The 20,554-nt window shown below is 48.1% G+C and overlaps 1 protein-coding gene across 1 annotated transcript in view; it reads right to left on the bottom strand.

The window, feature by feature from the left end:
• Nucleotides 1-2,827: 2,827 nt before the first annotated feature.
• Nucleotides 2,828-20,554, bottom strand: part of ASXL3 (ASXL transcriptional regulator 3) — a 130,901-nt gene continuing 113,174 nt past the window's right edge. The window contains exons 11-13 of the mRNA XM_038766520.1: nt 19,823-19,928; nt 15,236-17,186; nt 2,828-11,070 (exon numbers count right to left, since the gene is read on the bottom strand). Coding sequence (XP_038622448.1) covers nt 7,393-11,070; nt 15,236-17,186; nt 19,823-19,928 — 5,735 coding nt within the window. The 3' untranslated portion in view covers nt 2,828-7,392. The remainder of the gene's footprint in view (nt 11,071-15,235; nt 17,187-19,822; nt 19,929-20,554) is intronic.

Genomic DNA, 20,554 nt, shown 5'->3' with positions numbered 1-20,554 from the left:
GCTCACCAGGACTGCTGCCATCCATCCTCCACACATTTCCCACCCATTCAGGCAGACTGTCATGCTAGCAGAGAGATTCCTTGTACGTTGACATATTTTTCCTAAATCTTGTTTTCTCCGCCCGTCTCGCAAAGGGCCTACTGGCCTTCTTAACTTGATTTCCCACTTTTCTCACTCTCCAAGGATTGCTGGATAATGAGTGACCTAAGTAGCAGAATTCACTGGCCAGCTCCGTACTATGGCCAAAAATCTTTGGTTGCTTTTAAAATGGCATCTGGGTGGAGGCTGGTATATGAACTCAGTCTTCCACTGACCTACTGTGAATCTACCAAATGGTTTATGATCATTATCATGCTTCTCTTTCACAGCATTGTCATCATCATGATTGATGCTGAGGCTTTCAAAGACGTTTTTAGCTTTTTGGCTAGGATGAGTTTCTGGGAAGACTAAAAAAGTGTAGTAACCAATCCCAGATCCTGTGCCCTGCTGTGACATCCTCAAATGTGATTGTGTAGAAGCAGAGATGGAATTTCCTTCACAACTCTGGTTTACATGATTGGTGATGGGGGAACAGTATCAACAGCTTTCAGGGCTAGCAAATTCACTCCTCAAACTCCGGCTAGGGACCTTTAGAAGACATGCCCATTCTAAAGACGATGCCAAGAGCATATAATTGGTCATTTCCCCCTTTCTGTTCTCTGCAATTTGCAGTTCGGCAAACACTCTTGGCAATGCACCTAACTGCAAATTAAGGGACAGTCATGGAAGACCTAGAGGACTTGGCTTCATGCAAACACCCTCTTTCTTTCATCTGACATATGTTATGATTCATCTTTCCCAAGAGAAAACATCAAAGCCACTTCCCTCCACCCTTCTCTTTCCTCAAAGATTCCATACCAATTATACTAAAAGCCAGAAGGCTGTAGGGATTACAAATATGGACCCCTTTTTAGGCAAGAAACCACTGCCTTTGGGGTCTTGAAGCTTAAGTACTAGGGGAGGACCACAAGAGTGAGCTTTGGCCTTCTCTCAATCTTCTGGTTTAGGTGTTATCCAGGCCAGGAATTTTACCCAAGCAGCTCTAGTTGTCCAGGGTGAAGAGGGTGCGACACAACCTTCCCAAAGAAAGGCATCCAGAGAAGAAGCCTCCCTGACTACCCTAATATGCTCATCCCACCTCCCAGGCTACACCCCCTGCCCCCTTGGATCTTTGGGATTTGGGATTTTTTTTTAAGAATGGTGCTGTGCAAATAAAAGCCACTCGAGTTGACTGGGAAGTCACAGTCTGGAAAAGTGGCAAAACGCCAAAACATTTTGCTACTCATGAGAAACTCTAGTTGAAATAAAAGGTTTGCAGGGGAAAGAGGTGAGAAGGGATGGCCGAGTTACCTGTAGGATTTCAATTATTCAAGGCTAGCCATCTTCCCAAGTGGCCCACGATAACTGAAGTACTTTGACGTTTGAGGGGCAACTTTTCCAAGCGATCAAGTGAATTCTATAATCATAATGCTGTGGAAAGGAGCATGATGCTAAATAGTCAAAAGAGCAATGAAGTTAGAATTGAAGTCATGAGTTGACTATTTCTGGACACTCACAGACTAGGTGACCTTTGAACAAGTCACACTCCTCACCTGGACCAACATGTAAAATGGGGTTATGACCACATGTCCTGATTAAAATCATGAATATAAATGAGACAGGATTTAAGCCCTCAGAAAGTGTTTTCAAAATTCTAGTGACCATAGTTTATAACTAATTAATGACAATTTATACCGGATTATACCCTTGTACGCTTCACAGTTTTTCCCCTATTCCCTATTCCCCCATGGTGTCTTTGACCCCATTTCACTGCTCTTCAGTCAGATGCCTTGAATCTGCTTAAGGGGGTTCCCGGGCCTTAGCTATCCTTTAAACTACCAAAGCACCGTGCAAAGAATCGAAGCTACAGTAGTAATAAAATGACAATTTAGAAAATGAACACCTAGAAGAGGGAAAAAAAATTGAGTACAATGGAAATGAAAAATCTAGGTACAAGGCAGAAGTTATGAAAGGACTGAGAAATATATTACATTCGGATACCTGACCGGCACGAAGTAAAATGAAAAGTCTGTCTATATTCGCGAACGCCTTAATGCTGTGTCCAAATGCTAGTTTCAAATGGAAAAACATGGAAAAACATTCTTTTTCGCCACCTGGTGGCTCGGAAAACCACTTACTCCTGGTTGACCAAAGGATGGTTTGTCACAGAAAATCAGCAAATAAATCTTCTGGAAACATTTCCTCATCCTACATTAATGTCCATTTTAAATTTCTCCACAGTCATGGCAAATGCCCCGTTAAAAATGCTTTATACAACAGGAGACCTTGAAAAGAGTATTTTCTATAAAGTGCACGTTGAATGCCGAACATATTGGTAACAGTGACAATCTGCGCTTTTTAAATCCTGTACAGCTTTAGATTCAGTTGCTAATCAGTCTGGCAGAAACCCTAACACGAAATTTGTGAAAATAAAACGGTGTCCATTTCTGGAGGGAAACAGAGTGCGGACTGGACAGGTGAATGATTTCATAGTAGTAGCGGTAACTTCTCTTTTCATTGGCTTTCCTACTCTTTTCATCGTGTCAATCGCTATATTCAACTGGATCCATATCCGTCCTACAATAGACACTTAGCAAGTTTGGAACATACATTACTCCCCCCACCTATTTTTCTCCTTGACTGATTCCAAATTTTCAGTGCAATATCCCAAGCTACGACAGGTACCTCAACACCCTGTACAAACCAAACCAAGAGAAAAGAAAAACCCTGACAATTATTTATACTCAGTTTCTTTATTTTCTTCAGAATATTCGAATATTGAAGCCCAAATTGTTACTTCAGGGAGGGGAAAACAGAGAAAGGTGGAGAGACAAACAGTTCATTTCATTTATGGTCCTGTGAGCAGTCACTTTTGGAGGCAACACATGTTTTCTTTTTGTAGAAAAAACAAATAAACAAACAGCACCATTAAAGAATGCATGATCCCTGAATTCTAAACAAAACACTGTCTAAAAAAATTGTTAAAATGCTTGTTGCACTTGGTCACATTTAGTCAGGTAACAAAGCAAGCATAACACAGTATTAAATTGTAGCAGTCCCTTTAAAAATCAACTGCTCCCCCTTCTGAGGATTTTGTGAACCTTTTCTGAGTTTTTCCTGTGGGAATAATATTTTCTTTGGTAGAGGACTGAAGGAGGATTTTACTTTTCTCTATGCTGATGAAAAATAGACATGCAGGTTTAGGACTTCCACCCTGAATCTGGATTTACCATGCATGTTCAGTCTGGGTTGATTTCACATTTTGCTGTTACATCGAAGGAGTAATACTGCCCTAAAAAAGGCATTGAATGGCTAATGTCAAACAGATGTAAACATTCAGAATACTGACGAAAAAAAACCCCCAAACATACCCACACATACATTCACACACACGTGCGCGCTCACACACACCCCCACACACAAAACCCTGTACTGAAAATATGAATCAGATTAGGTTTCTGTGAAGCAGAAAACGAAATATTTTACAGCAGTACAAGAGAATTATGGCAACCAAGTAAAGCACTTTCTTTGTAACATTCATGAACAGTACAAATACAACAAAGTTATTCTACAGACTAAATTATTCTGTAACTATCAAATATAGTACAAAGCGAAATAGTATGTGCTATAAAAAAAGCAGCTCCTTTAAATTAGACTAAAAAAATGCTTTTTCTCGGTTTGACAATGATGAAGCGTGGGGACTGAAGACTACAGGACTGTGAGATTCAGAAACATTTTAGGCCCACATTAGCTGGCCAAGCACTGTCTCTAATTCTCCATGGTATTCCTTGGAAACCTAGAGGACTAGGGGCATCACTGCCCCTCCATGTCTCCGAATGTTTGGCCCTTCAAGGTCAACCCCATTGGGCAGCCACGATGGTCCCGGGCCCAAATCCAGGGAGGCGATGGCATTTCTGATCTCGAAACTTGAACGATTATACCCTGTTCTTCACCTCACCTTCAAGGAACTGTTAAACCAGAGGGTACAATAACTTTTCTGAAATTGTGCGTGTGTTTGTATAAGGGGAATTGGGCTGCAGCATAAAGTAATCCTACTCCTGACTGCATTATAAAGCACCATATGCACCAAATTTTTCATTTTTCTTTTGAACTGAGCAAGAAATTCCATGGCCCTGAAAACAACAGAACATTCCACAGCTCGCCCCGACCACACACGACACCCTCTCTCATTCCGAGACGCTGGAGAGCACACGGGGATATTTTGCTTAATTGTTCGACCTTGGGGCTCGTTTCTTTCAAGCTCATTCACTTCTGCAGGTACTAGACACCTCAGCAGGTAAACCCTAAACAAATAGGGAGCTCTCACTGCAGACCTTTATGTAATTTCCATGACGGGAAAGAAAACTAGTTTCATTTTGAAAACAAATTCTACCCGGTAACACCTTCATTAGCCTGTCTTCCACCCACCATCAAAATAGAGGTCAGGGGTAGCAGAGCTTTCTTCCCCTCCCCTGCTCCAAAAGTGCTACTTAGGGAAATAAGTTTGAGGCTCTCCAGGAAAAAAAAAAAAATGTAAACGTGCAAATAATTCCCATGGGGGAGATATTCAGGTCAACGGTATCTGACACGGCACACAACAGAGGCAGCACAACCAACACACCCAAAGGTAACGTCTGCACACCTATCAATCAGTGGTTTTCTTGAGCACTTACTGTGGGCAGAGCATCATACTCATTGCTTGGGAGAGAACAACAGAGTTGGTAGACGCAACCCCTGCCCACAAGAAGCTTACTTAGGCACTGGCCTGGGCAAAGGGGCTACCGGAGACACACGAGCCCAAAGTGCACCAGCTAGCTTTTGCATATAAATTAAATGGATGCCCGCTGAGGCTGGCACAGTCACACTGCTTCTCTTTAACCGCCGGCGTGGGGATATCTTTTTGCGGAAACACCGGCTGCATAAACATTGGAAACCAAAATGAGGGCGAAACCAGAACAGGCAATGGCAAACCAGAACTGACTTTGAACAGGAAAATGCCAACTGGGGCTAAGACACGACCGTCAACGCCCCCGTGAAACTATCAATGGACTATCTCTGCTCAGTCGCACGAAAAACCACCTCCAGGTTCAAATGTTAGCGGACACGTACCCTCACCCCTAGTAAACAGCTTGCCAGGTTGATATGAAAGTGACTGATCTGATAATGAATTGGGTCTCACGTTAACCACATTCATACCTTGCATGCCAAGTGCAAATGTTTCATGGGCTGGAATTTCTTTCAACCCTGTGCCAGTCGCTGCTACAATATTTTTCAAGCTGCTGGTGCAAACAGAAACTGACACCCACACAGTGTGGTCATTGAGTCTGAAACTGGGAAATCAGTGGGTTATTTTCATCTCCTGAGGGAATGGGGTGGGGGGATTGGGAAGGATTGAGATAAGACACACTAGCCTGATATGACTTTGTTAAATTTACCAGGTAAATGTGGAGAAACTAAACAGGACACCAAAATAAAAAGATCCCTTCAAATATACAAGCTGGTGCTCAAGCATAGTTGCCATTAGGAGTTGGCTGCTCCCACACTTCCACAGAGGAGGCCTTTTGTAAGAGACGGGAGCTCTTTGTATAGGCAACTGTTGCTTAAAAAATGGCTGGATGACCAAAAAAAAAAAAAAAATGGTAACATGACAACAGAATGGAAAAACTTCCACCGCAGAACTTTGTTTCATCACCAATTTTTAGCGCAGGAATGTAATTTCCACTCATTCCCAGTCACAGTTAAGACAGTGGCTAAGGGAATGGTGTGGAGTTTACACTGGTTCAGAAGGCCCCTTGGTAGACTATACGGTGGTCCTTACCTACCTCTAAATGACCGTTCCTACCAGATTTTGGGGAATTACTGCGGTGGCCTTAGCCCCAAATCAGAAGAATGTGGGTGACTGGCACTCCAAATGTTGTGCTCTTTCATCTGGAGTAACTGGATAGGTCTTCTTTTCTTCCCATCTCTTGCACACACCTCATGTGCTTGTTTCCATAAACTGGGCCCCCCAAATTACAACTGTTTTCCACTGATGACACAGTGGCCAATGTGTCTGGAATGCAGCTAGAATCCTCAACGCATATACAGTACTGGATAAACAGGTAAGATGATTTAAAAGATGCAGTATCCCTTTTTAAAAAGCACTCCCACTCTCCCAGATACCTGGCAGGTCCTGAATTACTTTGAGAACAAAAACAAAAGCAAAACAAACGAAAAAAAAAAAGGGGGAGAATAAAAGAGCATGCATTACCAAGAGCATTTTTAAATGGACTTAAAAATTCAGCATCAAATAGTTATACAGAGGGTAAATCACCATAAGACACATTTTTAAAGCTGTCCATCAGCCACACCTTTCAGTGGGATCATCAATAACTATTCTAAGTCGACTTGGGGGCCACGGGGCCAGAACCACTTTGTCAGAAGTCTACAATGGTTCTGTCGCCGTTAAGTATTTAGGGTGGTAACTTACCTTCGCCACTCTGGTAGAGCTATGCAAATTCCAGAGCAGGCACAGCTATTCCACCTCATTCACAAGCAACAGGCTTTGCAGGGCAGGGGGTTGGCAGGGGCCGAGGCGACGGGTGGGGTGGGAGTAGAAGGGGAGGAGGGAAGGAGGGAGGGGGAAGTGCATAAAAACAGCTGGCTTCATTAAAATCTTACCTCCCTAATGCTTCCTTTAGAGGAATGAACAAACAACTCACAAATCACACCTAGACATCGGATTCCCTTTACTTTGTGTGACTGAATATAAGCCACTCAAGGATGGTAAAGCCAGGTCGAAGCAAATAATTAGCGAAAGCACAAGCCAGTTTAGCCGGTGGAATGGCCCATTTGTAGCAAACAGCTGTAAATTGCTTTTGTCATTCCCTCCTTAAATTCACCATTTGCCGTTTCTCGAAATCAAATGACTCTGTCCCTTTGGCTACTTCATCTCAAGAGCAAGTCTCACCTAGACCGAAAAACACACAGGTGGTGCGCTGCTACGCATAGGCAGACTGCCGTCAAAGCGGGGCAGATTGCTGTCAAAGCGGGGAATGAGGCTTTTAAATAATCTATTTTTTTTTATCAAGGCCAGAAAGCAGACAAAAGTGCCCTCAAGCCATCCCGGTGGGTTACGTCCTTTCCTTTCCAAGGAATGTTGGGCAAGAAAAAGTAACTGAACAGTAAGAGGCAAATGAAAAAAAAAAAAAGGACAGTCACCAAAATAAAATAAAATAAATTAGACGGATACGGATGAAAAGCACTACGGTTACGGAAGGGTTTTTGTTTGGCTCTTCCATGCTGAAAAGGGATACTGCATCGTTGATTCGGCTCCTATCGGACAACCAGGCAAGCTACACACAGTTTTGAGGGGCCTATGCAGTCATCGTGGCAGAAGGCCCCACAGCCTTTGCACACAATCATGGCTTTCAGCCTGCAAGAGCATTTCAGTTCCAGTTCGTCCGCGTTGCTGCCGTCGGCAAAGTTCTGAACCGGAATCTGAGCGTTCTGACCAGACAGGCTCGCGGCGCCGCCGCCGGAGCCGCTTCCCAGCATTCCGATGGATTTCTCGATGGCAGAAGCTGCCCTCTTGAAGTTTGTGCTACCAAAGTGTATCGTCGGATAATTCCCACACAGTTGCTGCTGCTGCTGCTGCTGCTGCTGCACCACCTGGATTTTCTGAGCAGCTAGCTGGGTAAAAGGCTTCTGTGGCTCAGAGAGTAAATAGGAAGAGAAGTCGGCATTTTTTAACGCGAACGCTTTCAACTGTTCTTTCACTTCATTCTGGTCGTAGGAAACTTGCTTCATGCCCAGTTCACAGCTGCTGCTAAGACCTTCCTCAAACGAAAGGGGTTCCGATTTGATATTGCTACATATGCCGGCGGGTGGAGGCCAACTGAGTCTTTTAGTGGTTTCCATGGTAACCGGGGACGGTTTCGGTTCGGACGGGACTTCCGAATTGGGATGAGGCGGCGGTAGAGGTAGAGGAGGAGGCGGCGGCGGCGGCGGAGGGGGAGGAGGCAGCGGCGGAGGGGGAGGATGCAGAGGCTTATTCTGCAGCACGTGGGGCGCCCCGGGCGGGTCGTCGCCTTCCTTCATCTGAATGTTGGGCGACAGGACGCTAGCCAGCCGCAGCTGGTGAGCCGTTGTCGATACGCTGACCTCCCCCAAGCCTTTCTGTTCTAGGTGTCTGCCGTAGGCAAAGGCGGTGCAGCCGGGCGGGCCCTTGGAAGTCGCTTGCAAGAGTGCCCCGGGAGGCATGGGGCTCCGGGCGGTCACGGGGATTTGGTAGAACTGAGGCAGCCTGTGCGGGGTCCCGGCCTCCGGGTGGAAACCGCTGTTCTTGTCCGCCGGAAACAGGTTCTGCTGGAAGCCGCATGAGGGGAGGGGCCTCTTCTGCTGCTTGACCTCGGGGCCGGGGGCCGCTCGGCTCTGAAGGGCCTGCCTGCCCAGCCACTCCTGCTTGAAGGGCTGCCCGTGGGCCAGGGGATTCAGGCCGGAGCCGCCGACGCAGGGAGCCCCCTGAAGGTCCACGTCCATCAGCAGCTTCCCGGGCTCACACTTGACCTGAAGGTGCGGCTCCCCGACGGTCCTGGCCATCCTCTTCTTGGGGTGACTCTCTCGCTTCCGGATCTGCAGGGGCAGGAGGGTCCCCGGCAGGTAGCCTTTGCCATCTGGATTGGGGGAGCCGGAAGGCAGATCGAGCGCGTTCCTGTCCGGCCCCACCTTGCACCCCATGGGCGGGGGCGGCGGCAAGGGCAGCCGGTTGATTTCCAGTTTGGCGCCCGAGCGGGGCTGAGGCAGCACCTTCTCCAAGGGCAGGTTGCCTTGCAGCAACTGAGTCACCAGAGGGTTGTTGGCCTCGACGGAGGACAGGCGGCAGCTAGAGCTCCCGGCCCCCGCGACCCTGTTCAGGGTTTCCGGAGCCAGCGACAGCGTCTCCTCCAAGGAGCTGGGGGCCGGGGTCTTGGACGTGTGGGTCGTCTGGGGCCCCGGGGCCACCTCCGGGCCCGGGAGGGCCGTCTCGGCCCCGGGGAAGTCGCCCGTGTCCATACGGAAGCACTTGTTGGCTTCGTAGCTTTCCGATTTTACGGGCAGGGTCAGGCCAGGGGCCAGATTCCGAGGGTGGAGCTCCACCCCACGGGGGTAACCCGGATGCTCGGCTTGGAGCGCTTTCAGGCAGCTGGGCTCCGAGAACTCCTTATGCTGCGGCACACTCAGGTGGCCGGCCCCGGGCGCCACCGGGATCCGCGCCTCCTCGTCGCTCCAGCAGATGCGGTGACCCGTGGGGTACTGGCTGCCGCAAGCAACGTCCGCCTCGCCCTTGAAGGAAGCTGGACAGCGCGGCGGCTCCGCGAAGCCACGGCTCGAGGGGACGGCCCCCTCGCCCAACTGATCCGGAGGAGCGAGGGCTGATTCTCGGAGGTTGGGGCAGGCGGCCTGCAGGGTCTGGCCGTCCGGCTTGACGGCGGCGGGGACGAAGCCCGAGCCGGGCTCCGCGCCTTCCCTGGCCGCTGGCTCCGGCCTGCTGATGACAGACACTTGAGGGCAGGCCGCGCTCGACAAGGCAGCGTCCGTCCTCCCGGGCCTGCTCTGAGGGTCCACGCCAGCCTCCGCGCTCTCGATGCCAACTGCCAGGGGCAGCCCCGAGCCCAGCGTCGTGCTGTGGTCGACGATGACTTTGCAGGGGATGGATCTGTTTGCGGCCACCGGCGGGTAGCCCCCGGGCCCCTGAGGTTTGCCGAGGAGGTCTGTCCTGCCTCGAAGCCCGGAACTCTTATCCAGACCTTCGGTGCTCAAGTTCGCCGGGCTGTCGTAAGGGCCCACCGTCGACACGTTTCCTGGAAACATCGCGAGGGAGGAGCGGGTGGCCAAGGGGTCCGGGACTACGGTCGCATTGCCGCAGCTCAAAGCTGCTCTCCCAGCGGCGCTCAGGGACACGGTCGCTGGCTCCTCACAGCCAGGTGGGACTAGCTTATCTGAAGAAAACCTGTGGTTGGCTCCCACTGGGGGAATTAAGACTGAGCTAGCGGGGAGGTGAGTTGGCACAGTGGTGTATTGGCTGGAGATGAAGTTATTAGCACTGCTGCTCGATATCGGCAACCTCGGATCGTCGATGGAGCCGGATAAGACCGTGCCCTCTACCGAGGCCGGAACGGTAGTGTTATCGATACATTTTGGTCCGACGGCTCGGCCCGCGGGGTCCGTGCCCTGGATGGATTTTAGCATACTCAGGCTACAGGCAGAAACCGTAGTGTTGGCGCCGTCGACAGACATTAAAACAGAGGATTTATCAATGGCACTTGCAAAGGGAAGTTCTTTAATCGCTCCCGACAGAGCAGTGCTGCAGACAGACATGGGGACAGAAGTTTTATTAAAAAGCAGGGGCACACTGCTATTTTCCGAAGAGGTAGATGCAAGGATTTTCTCAGACAAATGTGACGTAGGTATATTCTCGTCGGGACTCTGCAGAGAGAGGTCGGTTGCGCTTTCCTGGAGTTTCGTGGTAGCCAGTGACTGCTGCAATAGAGTGGGAGCAGGCTTGTTGCTAGGAGACCTGCAGTTCGGATTGATGATGATGACACCGGTTGAACCCTCGATCTTCGTGTCAGGAGATGCTGAGACTTCTAAAGCCGGGGGTCCCTCCTTGGTGCTGAGCTGGGGCAACTTGGCTTCTTTACTGGCCTGGATTAAGTGGGCTCTGGCTTGATGCTTCGCAAAGAGCTTGGCCTTGGTCTGCTCTTTGATGTGTGCTAGAGTCCTTGTCTTGCCACTTTCCCCTGGGCTCCCCATGGTGCCAGAGACTATGCTGGCGGCAGCAGCCACGGCAGCGGCGGCGGCGGCTTCTCTCTGAGCTCTTGCTTGTTGAGCTCTCGCCTTGATGTCAGCGAGGGTTCTGGCCCCGGTGTTCCTCCCTCCGCTCATGGCCGCGCTGGAGGACGCCCTCGACTCCGGCTTGGGGACTGGCTGGCTCTTGATAATAAAAGGTGGCCCGACTTTAGAAAGCTGAATCTGAAAGAAGGAGGAAAGGAGGATGAGTCTTTCGAACCGTCCATCGCGCAAAATGTAGAGGGTCCTTTTCTGGCCCGTTAAGGGGAAAGCTGCGACAATTAACACCCGACTCTCCCCTCTCGACAAGGACAGATACACAGTGTAAATCCCGTAAAGAGCCGGCCACCTTGCTTGAAGCTGGAGGTTGATTTGGCTAGATTACATAAATGAGGTAGATCTTCACCACCAAACACCTATTATGGGTTCTTCCTTCCTCTGTGTTGAATCGGCCCAAGAAACCCAGAAAGCTGAGTTCACTGGGGAACAAAGAAGCACGCGTCCTCCTTAACACCTGGGGATAAATGGGAAAGTAAACTCCTTAAAGGCATTTAACTCCGGGATGACCTTCAATACGGGGTGCTTTAGAAGCAGTAACTACATTACCTACTCAGAGGACAGCACTAAGAAGCCAGGAATTGGACCAACTGGCAGATGTGAGCACACCACCTCCTCCTAGGCTACCACTTCCTAGCTTCAAGGGCCTCTGGACACTGAAGCTTAAAACAGCCTGCCTCCTTTTTACCTCTGCTTTATGTAATTTACCCGGGATTGATATCAGAAAGGGTGCTCTAATGTTGAGAAATCAACACCTCCAGCTGCTGGGGCAACCTTAGAAACAGACAGGACCACGTCCCATAAGAAAACAATGCTGGGACATGGTACTAAAGTCATCCGTCATCTGTCGCTTCAATTTGAGGTGTTTCAGAGAGACCTGAGACTACAGAGCTGGTGCACTGTAACACACCTTACCCTTTCGGTTTTCTGTGGGTAAGGGGATGATTAAAAAAAAAACAAACCAAGCCAAGTCTCCTCACTTGATCTTCCTCACTTCTCTTTCCTTTCCTCCCCAAGCAGACGATTCAAATTCAAGGAGACACAATACAACACAAGTCATGCCTTCTCCATTATTTAAGAAACTCCTCAAATCCTAATACATGAAACTTTCCCCATCAAATAGATTGGTGGGGGAATTTGATCGCACAGTCTATCCCTTTCGGGACTATTAAATTGGGGAAAAAACTGGAAAATGAACCTAGGCAGAAGAGAATCAGGAATCAGAGGCCCAAATGCATTCTCCAGAATGCTGCATAAACGCCTGTGTGAGTTCTGTTGAAATACGGGTGATGTGCCTTACATGATACCTCACAAATTACACTCCTAGAGGATGGGGCCTGTTTATGGGTATCTTCTGAGCAGGAGATAGCTCATTGGTGGGGGAGGGCGGGGGAAGAAGGGGTGTGCCCTAAATATCAGCTAATAATACAGTTAAAAAACCACCTGTTTAGGGAGTCAGGACTCTGCCTAGTGTCTGAGGATTTGCTAGTTCAGTGGATGGTGGACAGTGTTTGAAGAAGTTACACAAGAGTCCAAAGTTTTCTGAGACTTCCACTTGAAAAAATTACTGGGCCAACTACACTTAACTGGATGTTTTATGACGCTGCCTCTTAGGATGGATGAAATCTTTGGAAAGCACTGAGCTTGAGCACACACAAAACGTGAAACCAAAATTAGAACTGGACACGATACACCTATATGTGTGTGTGTGCGTGTGTGTGTCTCGTGTCCAGTTTTAATTCTGGCTTCATATTTTGCGTTTGCTTCGGCTGAATATATATATGTACCATGTGTTCAATTCGTTCAATTATATTTATTGAGCGTTTACTGTGTGCAGAGCACTGTTCACTGTGAGGCTTTGTTCTCCATATATATGTTCCTTCCTTTATTTCAACCATTAAATGGATCTTGAATTTAACAAATTCAAATAAGCTGAACTTAATTTTCTCTGCTCACTAGCATCACCTAAAAAGAGCACTTTTACCTCTACGTGTTTAGTCGATAAGAGTATATATTTCCTAGAAATACATCTGCTACATGAGTGACCACTAGATAGGATCTGGAATGTCAATAGGAAATTCATTTTCTGTGCTATTTGCAGCAAGCACGAGTGTAACCATGTGAATTTAATCATTACATCAAGGGGCCTTGATCCCATTTACTGTCTATTCATAAGGTGCTTTGATTCTATTGGCCAGGAACTTCACTGTAGTGTCACCTGGACTGCAATTACTAATAGAAGACTTTCATAGTGGAGGGAAACTGAGGAACTAGCAGTCTGGAAGCCAACTGTATCGGATCATGGGAATGTGAGATAAGCACATGCTCCAACAGAGAAGCGGTGTGGCCTAGTGGATACGGCATGGACTTGGGTGTCAGAAGGACCTGGGTTATAATCCCAGCGCCTCCACCTACTTGTTGTGTGACCTTGGGCAAGTGACTCAACATCTCTGTGCCTCAGTTACCTCATCTATAGAATGGGGATTAAGACTAGTAGCCTCATTTGGGACAGGGACAGTGACCAACCTGATTAGCTTGTATCCTCCCCATTGCTTAGTTCAGTGCCTGGCACATAGTAAGGACTTAACAAGCACAATTAAGCAGCAGCATGACTCAGTAGAAAGAGCCCAGGCTTTGGAGTCAGAGGTCACGGGTTCAAATCCTGGCTCCGCCAACTGTCAGCTGTTTGACTTTGGGCAAGTCACTTAACTTCTCTGTGCCTCAGTTACCTCTTCTGTAAAACGGGGATTAAGACTGTGAGCCCCATGTGGGACAACCTGATTATCTTGTTTCCTCTCAGTGCTTAGAACAGTGCTTTGCACACAGTAAGCGCTTAACAAATACCATCATTATTAATAAAAAAGGGCTCCTGAAGCAGAAGCTGCAGAAAAGTAAGCATTTGCACAGCGCTATTCATCAAGATTACTCTGCAAATACCGATCCTCAGATTTCGAATTTTATTCCTAATTCCGCTCGGGACTTGGGCACAAGTCACACAAATTCTCAACCACGGTTTCTCTGATAACAATAATGATAATAATAATAAATAATTATGGTATTTGTCAAGCACTTACTATGTGCTGGGTACTGTACTAAGCGCTGGGGTAGATACAAGCAGAGTTGGACACAGCCCCTGACCCACATGGGGTTCACAGTCTCAATCCCCATTCTACAGATAAAGTAACTGAGGCCCAGAGAAGTGAAGTGACTTTCCCAAGGTCACAAAGCAGACAAGTGGTGGGGCCAGGATTAGACCAGATGATCTTCTGGCTCTCAGGCCCGTGCTCTATCCACTACGAGACGCTGCTTCTCACGACTATAATGCTTTGTTGTACACTGCACTGGGCCTTGGGATGAAAATCAGGAGCTGTGTGGCCTAATGGAAAGAGCCCGGGCTTGGGAGTCAGAGGACCAATGTCCTCAACCCGGCTAGACTATTTGTGTGTTGTGTGAACTTGGACAAGTCACTGTGTGATGGTAAATTTGTCGATTTCTGTGCTGTGTGAACTTGGGCAAGTCACTTCATTTCTCAGTTTCCTAATCTGTAAAATGGGGAATCAATACGTGTTCTCCCTCCTGTTTAGTCTGTGAGCTCCACGTGGGACAGGGACTGTGTCCGACCTGATTAAGCTGTAGCTACCCCTGCGCCTGGATCAGTGCTTGACACGTAATGATAATAATAATGATAGTTAACACCAAGTGCAAGCACATAGTGAGTAGGTTATTTGATTAAAAGAAAAAGAAAAGCTCTTTAAAACAGAGTCTACTTCTGTGACTGTTTTTCTCATGCAGAGCTTATACCTATTTTAATAAAATCCTTGCTCTCTTCGGCCTATATTCTCCTGTATTCTGTACTGTCTTTTCTCAAGCACTTAGTACAGTATTCTGCACACAGTAACCGTTCAATAAATACCACCGATTGAGTATGTGAGGCCTTAAATCTAACTGTTGTCATGGAAGGGGAGATAATAGTATCGTATCTAATTGCATACCATCTTTCAGCTGAGGCACTGGAGCATTCAGAGAGAAACAGAAACACCCAACTGCCACTGGACTCCTTTGGCCTAAAGATGAAGGATCCAGGGCAGAGAGAAGAAAGGGGTTTGACTAAGCTCAAGTCAGTGGCCTCCTGACTCCCCACCTACTTCCCTAAAATCATCGACATACAGGCAGGTGCCCACCCCAAAAACGTGCAGGAAGGAACAAGGGCCTGAAAAAGGAAAGCCCCGAGAGGTGCTAAGAAAGAGTCAGCCTACAGGGCCTCTGACCCTCTGATCGCCCAGCGCCATACCTTGAGAGGAGGAACTCTGGGCTCCTCCCTTGGAGGCTGCTCTTTCTCGGGTGAAACGGCGGAGGAGGAAGCCCCACGGGCCGGGCGATGATCATCTTCTATCCGGGCCCTCTTCTCCTTGCAAGTGCCAAAGCCGTGCTGCTCGGCAGTCTTCCTCTTGGAGATCTCCGGCTCCCTGCTTTCGGGCCTGAGCCCGTCGGGGGACTTGGTGGCTTCCGAAGGCTTGGAAGAATGCAAGCTTTCCGACCGATGCTGGGTGCTCCCTTGCTTGTGGGCCTTAGTTCGGGACCCCTCAGAGAAGGGAGCCTTGTCTGGCGGTGAGGTATATTGCTTGTCATGGGACTTGGGTGGGAGAGGCTCGGCGGTCCTACCGGCCGTCCCTTCCAATGGCGTGGACCCTTGCGGTGGGGAGGGCACGCCTTTTCTCTCGGCTCTTTGCTGGGCACTGTGATTCTTAACCTTGACCACATCTGGAGTCGGGACTTCTGGAACAGAAGCGGCACACGGTTTCTCGACTTCTGCCTGGGGCCTACCCGGCTGGGGTTGGAGGCTTCTGCCCAGGGGGTCTTCGGATGCTGGGGCCCCGGAGGCAAAGGTCACCGAGCCTACTATCGTCTCCGGTGTACTCTGAACCTTCTTCGGCTGCGAGGACTGGCTCTCTCCCTGAGTCACGGGAGGGGAAGGGAGCTCGTCCTTCAGGGGTGAGAGCGATTCTTCAGGAATGGACGGGGACTTCCTCTGTAGATGTGTGAGTCTTTCGCTCCTGGGGGAGTCGGAAATGGTCGAGGCCTCAGAAGGGGGAGGTAAGCTGGTGACGAGCGACGCCTCAGAAGTCAGAAGGACCGAGGACACGGATGAGGTCTCCGACGTCGATGGTAAATCTGACATCGGCGAGGTCTCTGATGTCAAAGGTAAGTTGGACACGGGCGAGGCTTCGGCCGTCAAGGGTAAGCTGGACACGAGGGACGCCTCTGAAGTTCCAGGAGACGTGGACATCGGTGATATCTCCGCCAGTAAAGAGGGCTGGAGGCTTTCATCCGAAGGCTTTCGGTGGCTCTCGGTTTCGGTGTGTTCAGTACCCGACACCTCGGAACAGAAAGCTGCTTCAAGGGAGGCTGGCGTACACGGCTCTTCGGACGGAGTCTGCGTTTCCCCTCCAGGGGACGTGAGGCTGGCACACGCTCCCTCGGGGCTCTCAGAGGAGAAGGACGTTTCAGAGACACAGGCGTTTTCATCAGGATCGCTCTGCAGCTCCATATCCACAGCCCCGCCTTCACTTGGGAAGACACCTTCCTGAGCCGAGGCCGCCCTTTGTGTGTCGGTAGCACCGGTCTCCGTGGCAGTTTCTGGCTCCTTCTCGGCTGTATCGCTGGCAGAATTTGCAGAGGAAACAGAAGGTGCGGGAGATTCACAGTCATCCAGTTGATCAATAACAACTGACATTTCTTCCTGAGGGGATTCCGATTTCTCTTCCACCTTAATTTCAACATGAGGCAAGGTAGCCAGGACATCATTCATCGTGACACAGGGCTCCGCCTTATCGGTGCGTGGCACGGCTTCTGTTTCTTCCTTCTGAGGAGCCGGGCTCACGGATTCCTCAGAAAATTCGGGTTCTCGCTTATGATCTTCAACCTGGCACTCACAGATACTGGTCTCTACCTCTTCCGCAATTTCCTCCTGAATGACGGATTCCTCAGGAATTAGTATATCCTCTGGCTCCGATTCAGCCATCGCATCCTTAGCGGGGGCCTGCTCCATGTGGCAGAGGGGTTCACTGAAATTGGTCTCTGGCAAAGGTGGGCTTTGCATATTTTTCGACTGCTGTTCTTCAAAGGGTGACGGTGTAGACGGGTCAGGCAAAGAGGAAGAACCACATGCCGAGTTACTCTCCTCTCCCTCCTTGTTCTCTCCTGAAGTAAGCTTCATCGATTCCTCCCTTGACATTCCCGACCTAAACCAAAAGACACAAATCAAGTAACCACCCAATCAGAAAGGTTAAATGAGTTCTTTTGATAGTCTCAGATTCCCTGTTTCATACATCTGTTAAAACAGACCTTATCACACTTGTTTCCTATTTGCTAGCAGGGAAACATATGTGGTTCATTTTGGCCTAGTTCACAATGACCTAATTCTTCCCTTGGTTAGATCCTTACAACCAACACAAATTACAAAAACCTCATTCCTGACAGACATCTTCACCAGAAACTATCATCCGCTTAAACACTAATGGAAGTTTTAAAAGACCTTCAATCCCATGGTGACAGGAAGGTCATGCATTCCTAAGCTTGCCCTTCTTATCTGGAAGAGAGGATTTAAAACTCTTTTCCCTCTAGAGAAGTGGCCAGGTCCCGATCAACTAAACGTCAGCGACAACAGCCTGGGACAGAGGGCCCGGTTATGATCTTGGCAGAGATGGAAAAACAGCAACGTAGCTGCTGCAGATACTCATGTTTGTTAGAAGACTAGTCAGTCAATTGTATTTACTGAGCACTTACTGTGCACAGAGCACTCTACTAAGCACTTGGGAGGGTACAATCCAACAACAGAACAGACACACTCTCCGAAACTCTGATGGCAGAAGCCATCTCTTATACCCCTATGGTATTCTCTCCCCCAGCATCTAGTACAGTGCTCTGCACCTTGTAGGCACTCCGTCCTACTGAATACTGAATTAAGGAAAACCTAAAGAAGATGCTCACAGGAGGGCAGAAATCTAATGACCCGTTCGGACTCAATACCAGTCTGAAAGCCAAGCCAACTGAGCAAGAGTCACTGGATCAATAAACGCTATTGAGTGTTGCCTCCTCAGTGGCAGCTGGAGATAAAATGAAAACACAAACGGAAATGTCGGTCTCAAGACCGAATGAAAGCTACTGCAGTGGTCAGTGAACTCTCAACAATCCTTCAGTAACACAATGGGGCAATGGAGCTGCAAGGCTAGAAAGGGGATGGGGAGACAGAGAAGGCTATAGCAGGCCAGTGATGTAAAAAGAGAGGAAAGAGGGTGAGGGACGACAGGAGAAAAACCATTAGGTTAGAAAGCAGGTGGAAAAACAGTCTTGGGAATCTTGTCTGGCAGGTGGTTGTCAGGGTCTAGGGAATAATAATCATAATTATGGTATTTGTTAAGCACTTACTATGTGCTGGGCACTGTATTAAGCGCTGAGGTGGCAACAAGCAAATCGGGTTGGACACGGTCCCTGTTCCACGTGGGGCTGAGAGTCTCAAACCCCATTTTACAGATGAGGAAACTGAGGCCCAGAGAAGCCAAGTGACTTGCCCAAGGTCACACAGCAGACAAGTGGCGGAGCCGGGAGTAGAATCTATGACCTTCTGATTTGTTTTGATGTCTGTCTCCCCGCTTCTAAACTGTAAGTCCAGTGTGGGCAGGGATTGTCTCTGTTGCTGAATTGTACTTTCCAAATGCTTAGTACGGTGCTTTGCACACTGTTAGCGCTAAATAAATGCGACTGAATGAATGAATGAACGACTCCCAGTCCCATGCTCTATCCACCATGCCATGCTGCTTCTCAGGCCAGTTAAATTGAAGTTCCTGCTTTCCCATGATATGGTGAACGCAGATCAAATGGTAATCACTGAGACCTTCAGATGAGGGGGTTTGAGCCTTCAGTGATGTTTTGGGTACTGCACATTGTGGTACAAATTTGGCGTATTCCTGCCCCGAACCTTTTTAATCTCTCCAAAAGCTAGGTAATCGATTCTGTTTAGTGGTTTAGGTATCTTTCCTTCTCCTCGAGAATCGCTAGGGTCTCTCTGGAAGCTCCCTTACTTGGCACTGAATGCGGGGACTTTAGTGCAAGTGCCTTCACTTGCAGTGGGCACTGGTCTTCAGGTAAGTTGCTTGCTTTCCAGTCACTCCCTCAAAGAGTTTTTTGGATGGGGTGAATCCAGTGGAGAATGTTCTGCCTCTGGGCCAGTCCTAATACTTAGACACAAGTCAGGATCCCTCACACCCACCCCCAAAATCTGCATCTCTGTTCCTCAGTTACCTCATCTGTAAAATGGGGGTTTTAGATTGTGAGCTCCATGTGAGACATGGACTGTGCCCGACCTGCTATCTCGTCTCTACCTTGACACTCAGTACAGTGCCTAGCACAGTGTAAGCATTTAAATATTATAAAAAAAAGTTTATGCCTGAAGAAACAGAAAAAAAGCCAGTGGGTACTTGTACGTTTTTAACAGATGCTAATTCCGATGTGCAAAAATGGGCTAGGAACCAGTCATCTCTAATGCATTAATGAAAACAGTTGGATGACAAAGGCCCTCTAAAAGTTGAAAAATGTTGAAATGATGCCCGTGCTAAGCAAGCTCTCCTATGCCACTTCTACCTTAAAATAAATCTTTTTTGGATAAGTTATGCTACTCTGGAAATATACTTCTAGTATAAGTACAGACGTACCTGTTATTGTTGCACCTGAGGTTTCTGACCGTAAAACTACTGCTTTTTACTGTGGGTTTATTAAGTTTCTAACAAGCAGATACGTTAGGTGAAGCTAAGGATCAATACTTTCAATTCCCCTTGAGAAATGAAAAAAACATTCTTATTTCTTTCCCTGAAATACTTACTTTTCTCCATAAAATCTTTCAAAGAATTTCTCTTTCCAAGGTTCTGTTTTCTTTTCCTTCTCAATCTCTTGCCTAATCCGCAACTGCATTTCTGGGGTAAACTCACCTAGAAAACAAATGCTAAACATATTGAGTAAAAGTTGTCCCTTCTTCCAGAAAACGGCAAAGAGCTCTGTTGGATCTTTTCTGATTGGCCTTTTTCTGGGGGCTCGGAAGAGTTCCTTCAGGGCTAACGTGAGTGTGCTAAAAGCACAATATTTGCAAAAGATTCACAGTGCGATGCCGCAAAGGCATATTGCTGAGAATTAGTAACAGACATTCAGGCGAGGCTGACAATGATGAAATAACTAAGGAAAAACACTTCAAAAAAAGCTGACAACTCACTTAAAATGTTTATGCCGAAGTAGTTTTCAGGCTGCCTTTCAAAGATGAATGAACACTTACAACGTTTCTGCGGGTTGTGTTTCTATTTAAAACCAATCCTCGGATGTTTCTTTATTCAGGAGGGAGTGAAGCAGAGCTCTGCAGGGGCAGGAATTCTTGGATCCAACCCAGCTCAACTTAGCCCCTCTCCATCCTGAGTGGCAGGAATGAAAATTTAGGGTCCCACCCACCTCAAACTCCCAAATTTTAAAACAGTGGCCTTTAACAAGGCTGAACTGCAGAGGAACATCTACGCTTATATATGCTTTTCTGGTTTTGGCCAAACACCCAGGGGAAGATGAAACCAGA

Source organism: Tachyglossus aculeatus, chromosome 25 (assembly GCF_015852505.1).
Source record: "Tachyglossus aculeatus isolate mTacAcu1 chromosome 25, mTacAcu1.pri, whole genome shotgun sequence".
NCBI lineage: Eukaryota > Metazoa > Chordata > Mammalia > Monotremata > Tachyglossidae > Tachyglossus > Tachyglossus aculeatus.
This window is presented reverse-complemented; position numbering and strand designations above follow the sequence as displayed.